Source organism: Frankliniella occidentalis, unplaced genomic scaffold, assembly GCF_000697945.3.
Source record: "Frankliniella occidentalis isolate FOCC.00 unplaced genomic scaffold, Focc_3.1 Scaffold5, whole genome shotgun sequence".
Lineage (NCBI taxonomy): Eukaryota > Metazoa > Arthropoda > Insecta > Thysanoptera > Thripidae > Frankliniella > Frankliniella occidentalis.
The window spans coordinates 613604-619641 of NW_026267135.1; the positions used below are offsets into that span (position 1 = coordinate 613604).

A 6038-nucleotide genomic window follows, 5' to 3' on the forward strand; every position below is an offset into this window, starting at 1 on the left:
AGAGGCGCCACGCCCCACTGCACCACCGGTAAGGCCCACGACGCCACGGGCCGCCACGCCGCCTCCCCCGAGGTCGCCATCCCCTCAGCCAGGCCCCTCTAGAACACGCTCTCCCTCACCTCAGCCAGGTCTGTCCCGCTCACCAGGAGCAGCCAAACGCCATCGTGAGGAGGAGAAGGAGGAGGAGGAAGGACCTACCTTGGAGGTAATGCAGACACGTGAGCGGGTACTCAAGCGATTTAAAGACATTAAGTTTAGAGAAGAAGTGATAGTTATAAAAGGTTTGGGCGAGTCACTTCCCTCTGAAGCTCTCATGACCTCCATGTTTGATAAAGTGTTAGAACGACAGCGCACAGCTGTAGGGTCAAAGGACGACGACATGGTAGTCCTTGAGATCGCTAATAATCACAACGTAGAGAATCCTCTATGGTTCTCTATGAGACGTGCAGACCAGCTTTCAGGTCAGGTCGTTATCGACAAGTTGTCGCGAGTTCTGAATTCCAATCAGCAGTTTTTTTCTGATGGGCAGATGACTGTCAGCTACATACACGTTCCCACTCCTGAGGCAGGAGGCAGACGCACGCATGGCAGGTCTGTCAATGAGACGATGGATGAATGGCTTAAGAGGAAGTCAGACGCGGCATCAATATGGTCACCTCAAAACACGAATGACAGCATGTGTCTTACACGAAGTGTTAGTGTGGCTATTGCTAAATACAATGAAGAACGCAGAGTCCTGTACAAAATAAAAAAAGATGTGGGTAATGTGCTAACAGAACAGGCACTTTATCTGTGCCAATCGGCAGGCATTGACTCACAGAAATCATGCGGTCTGGCTGAAGTCGCTCGACTGCAGGAATTTCTTAAGGCTACCTATAGGATCATTGTCTTCACAGATAAGAAAGGCAAAGACTGTGTTTACAAGGGGGACTATGCAGTGGGCTTAAAAAACATATATCTCTTGCTTCACAAAGAGCATTTTTCTGCAATCATGTTTCCTCGGCAAGCCTTTGATTATGATTATGACTGTGAAAAGTGCGCTGTGTTCTTTAATAAGAAAGGAGAGCATCAGTGCCAAGGATCATGTTGGCGGTGCTTTGGCCCGGACCCTCATGATCAACCTGGGGTGGTTCTTGAGCGTTGTGGAGACTGCGGTCATCAATTTGCAGGACCGGATTGTCTAGAAAATCATAAGACCATCAAACTACACCGTGCCACTAAAACAAAGTGTGAGACATTTAAATTTTGTGCGTTGTGTTCTACAAGTTATAGTACTCAACGTGAGGCGTCACATGTCTGTAACACAGTGTACTGCCAGTATTGCAAACACAACGTCAGGGAAAATCACTTATGCTACATGACGCCGTGGTCTGAACGAGAAAAGCGCCCTAAGTGGAAATATTTGACGGTCTACTACGATTTTGAATGTTCTCAAGTGGACCCCATAGAGGGAAAAGACGACATTTTTGAGCACAAACCAAACCTTTTAGTGACACAAACTGTCTGTGATCAATGTAAGCACATCGATCAAAATGAATATTTTTGTGAGAACTGCCAAAATCGCCAGCACATATTTCATAATTTGGATGACAAAAATATCAACGTTGTCCAACAGTTTCTCACATATTTAAAATCTTTCCCTGCAAAGACAGAAATTTTGCTCGTAGCACACAATGCAAAAGCGTATGATGTGTTGTTCATTCTTCAGGAGCTGATAGCTCACGGGCTTAAGCCCGAAATTACACTACAGGGGGCCAAAATAATTTGCCTTAAAATAGGCAACTTCAAGTTCATTGATTCATTGATGTTCTTACCCATGCCACTCGCTGCTATGCCAAAGAGCTTTGGTCTTACCGAGCTCAAGAAAGGCCACTGGTGCTATCTGGCTAATCGATCAGAATTTTATTCTTATGTTGGTCCTATGCTTGATAAAAAGTATTATTGCAGCTCAGGTATGAAGGATAAGGCGTACTATGAGTTTGAGCAATGGTATAAGGATCAAGTTGAAAACAACTATGTTTTCAACTTCCGCAAGGAACTGATCGACTATTGTATATCAGACGTAACGATCCTCAGACAGGCGTGCCAATCCTTTCGCTCTCTTTTCTCGGAAAAAGCAGGGTTTGATCCAATGTTCAACTGCATTTCCCTCAGCGGTGCGTGTATGGCAGCCTTTAGGAGAAACTTTCTACAGAAAGACACGATTGGTATTGTGCCACCAGGGGGTTACCACGGAAGGGGGAAGCAAAGTCACGTCGCTCTACAGTGGTTAGACTATGAATCATTCAAATTAGGGGAAACGATCAAAACCATACACACAGATCGTGAGGTGTCCGTCCTGGGCCGGCGTGTCGATGGATATGTTGAGATTTCTCTCATTGACAACACAATTGAACGCAGAATTTACCAGTTTCACGGGTGTTACTGGCACCACTGTCCAAAGCACTACCCCTCAGAAGAAGGCTGCGGTGTTAACCGTTTTCAACAGACTCAGAAAATCACCCAGATGTTCCGTACACATGGATATAAAGTCATTGAGAAATGGGAATGTGATTTTAAATGGGACATGGAAAATGATCCTGATGTCAAAAACTACTTTGAATCACACCCTACACAGAGAACTCAGCCGCTCAATCTTCGTGATGCCTTAGCAGGCGGACGAACAAGTGCATTCAAAGCGTATTACAAAGCAAATCTGAAAGAGGGCGAAAAAATAATGATGGTCGATGTTATCTCTGAATATCCTGCAGCCAACCTGCGGGGAAAGTATAGTTTTGGGCACCCTCGCATTTTTTTGGAGGGTGACCCCACTATGCCAGATGTACATGAGTGGAACGGAGTTATCAAGGCAACTTTACTACCTCCTCGGGATTTGTTCATCCCCGTTTTGCCTTACAAATGTGGGGGAAAATTACATTTCCCTCTCTGTCGGCTTTGCGCTGAAACTGAGAGTGAGGAGATTTGCTCTCATGACAATCCAGAAGACCGACAGTTGACGGGAACGTGGTGCGCCCCTGAAATCAAGCTCGCCGTTCTGGAAAAGTCATATCAGTTAAGCACAGTGCATGAAGTGTATCAATACCCGGGGGAAATGAAATACAATCCTGAAACTGGGGAGGATGGGCTCTTATCAGCCTATGTACGCTGTTTCATGGCACTAAAGATTCAGGCAAGTGGTTGGCCTGAAAACTGTGATACACCAGAAGCACAGCAAAAATACGTGGAAGAAATATTAAAATGTGAGGGAATTACAATAGACCCAAATAAAATGGAATACAATCCTGCCCTGCGTCAGCTCAGCAAGCTTATGCTCAATTCATTCTGGGGTAAATTTGGCGAGAAATGCCTAAGGTCAAAAACAGAATTTGTGTATGATTATGGGGAACTGATGCACATTATTTCAGACCCTAAAAAAATTGTACAGACTCTTCTGCCTCTTTCCGAAACATGTCTCCAAGTGTCTTGGAAACCGGTCAATGACAGCGAAGAATCTCTCCCAACCTCATCCCTTCTTCACGCTGCATTCACGACATGTCACGGTCGCATGCAATTGTACCAATACTTAGACACAGTGCGGGAGAGAGCTATTTACGCTGATACCGATTCCTGTGCATACATTAGCCGCCCGGGAGAGCCAGAGCTGCGTCTGGGAACTCACTTGGGGGACCTAACAGATCAAGTCAGTGAGCAGTTCGGCCCTGGAAGTTTCATATTAGAAATGGTCTGTGCAGGACCTAAAAACTATTCATATTTGGTGGCAAAGGGGGGTGACCCAAACAATGTAGGGGTCGTTATAAAAGTGAGAGGAATCAATATTAACAAGTCATGTGATCAACTTGTCACATTTCACAATCTTAAGGCTATGGTCTTAGGACAGAAAGATGCTATAACAGTCCCGATTCCAAGACAGATTGCAAGGCTTCCGGGTTGGAGAGTTGTCACCCGTGACACCTCTAAGAAATGGCAGGCAAAGAACTCCAAGAGGCGCCGTGTCGGCGAGGGGGACACCGTTCCCCATGGGTACAATCGCTGGCTTAATGCTGAGCAGGAGGATCAAGCATTACTTGAGGCCCTTGAAACTTTGAGGGACGCCTAATAGATAGGCAACACACTTGCGCAAGGGAGGAGCAGGCTGGCCCTATAAAAGAGAGACAGGCACACAATGAGTCATCAGTCTTGACAATGGAGTTGAGGTTTCAACACCCCTGTACGGCCCTAGTGGTCGGAGGGACGGGGAGTGGGAAAACCCATTTCACAAAACGTTTAATTGAGAACAGAGCTGAAATGTTTAATGTTACACTTGAACAAATCATTTTTTATTACTCAGAGTGGCAGCCTCTCTACGAGGACCTGCGGAGCAAACACTCAGTGGATTTCAGACAAGAACTCCCCCTCCTCGAGGATCATCCCCCTGGCCAAGGGCCTAAGTTGATCGTCATTGACGATTTTATGGATGAAATAAAATCACACCACGAGGAAATCCTTAAGTTTTTCATCAAGGGCAGTCATCATCGAAATTTATCCATTTTCTTTTTAAGTCAGTGTCTCTATCCTGACGGCCTAAGACAGATCAGCCTGAACTCTCACTATATAATTCTCTTTAAAACCAGTCGAGATCTCGCTCAGATACGAACGTTCTGCATGCAAGTTGATCCTACACATTTTCGCGCTCTCCTTGAGGCCTATCATGATGCTACAAAAGCTGGCTTTACATACATCTTGTTTGATTTCAAACCTTCACAACAAGAACACTTGCGCATGCGTACATCCATTTTTCCTGGCGAGTCCACGGCCGTGTACATACCCAAGGGAAAGTATAAAAGAGAGATGGATCACTCATTAGTTCATTAGCACACGATGGCCCCTCGCGTGAAAACGCACAAAGCGGTACTTCAGGTTCTGCAGGCTGCTAAGCCGAAGCTACGTAAAGCTATCCTCGATAACTCCGACAAGGCACTTGTCTATTCGATCTGTGAGATCTGCGATAATCTTCTGAGTGGTAACATTCGACTCACTTCAAGTCAGAGGGCCAAACTCAAAAGATACCGCTCTCAGATTCGCCGTCTGGCCCAAAAGGGTGAGGGGTGGAAATCAAAAAAGCAAGTTCTTCAGACAGGCGGGTCTTTCCTACCGCTTTTACTGTCGACTGTAGCATCCGTTCTCCCTAGTCTTTTTAAATGAATCACGTTAAAAAAATGATCCTTGTGCCACACGAGACTGTGGCCAGGATGAATGACACAACACCATCCGCCATTCAAACTCAATCGAGCTCACTTGACTCAGAGATGGAAAAGATTATGCGCGATAAAAAATATGCAGATGATTCTGAAAAGTGGAAAGTTTATAATCAGGTTTTACAGAGGTATTTACATTTTACAAAAGAGCGCACAAAACCTCTACACATTTCTCTCGAGGGAATCACACAGGAAGAGGAGGATGACGATGAAAGCGGTGCGATGCTTCGTCGACAACTCTCTGCAGCGCTGCCAAAAACATATAAAGCACATGCACTCAGAATATTTGATTATTTAAAACAGGCGGACTCGAAAATCACATGGGATTCTGCGGGAACCGTCTCGATTAACAGCAAACCTGTTCCGAACTCGAATATTATCGATCTTATTTCCGACCTGACACGAACACGCAAAAATTTTGAGCCTGTGGGACTTTCAAATTTTATCCACGCCTTATCTTCTATTAATTTTCCATTGGAGCTAGTGTCTAACTCAACCAGAAGATCTGACATCATTACGGCTAGGAATCAAAGTGGTTCTGGGCTCACAGTGATCAGAAGTACAGGGCGTGTTGTAAAACCTAAAACACAGTTTAAAAAACATACAAAAAAACAGACAAAAAAAGGTAATAAAAAGCAAATTAAAAAAACAATTAAGAGACATGGTTGGAAAACTTGGTGATGTATACCACGATCCTGCCCACCCTGCGGCTTACGGAACAGCCTGGAAGCTGTGGAAAGCTACAGGGGAGAAAAAAGAAAAAACAGTTAAGTTTTTGGAAGGGGAAGATGCATACACACTGCA

At 45.0% G+C, this 6038-nt stretch overlaps 1 protein-coding gene across 1 annotated transcript; it reads left to right on the plus strand.

Moving 5' to 3' along the window:
- Positions 1 to 208: 208 nt before the first annotated feature.
- LOC127749915 (uncharacterized) lies at positions 209 to 4096 on the plus strand. The gene has a single exon (XM_052269964.1). The coding sequence runs from the start codon at positions 209 to 211 to the stop codon at positions 4094 to 4096; it is 3888 nt and encodes a 1295-aa protein (XP_052125924.1).
- The last annotated feature ends 1942 nt before the right edge of the window (positions 4097 to 6038 follow it).

Coding starts and splice junctions, on each gene's coding strand:
- LOC127749915 (XM_052269964.1), top strand. CDS start 209: ATGCAGACACGTGAGCGGGTACTCAAGCGATTTAAAGACATTAAGTTT.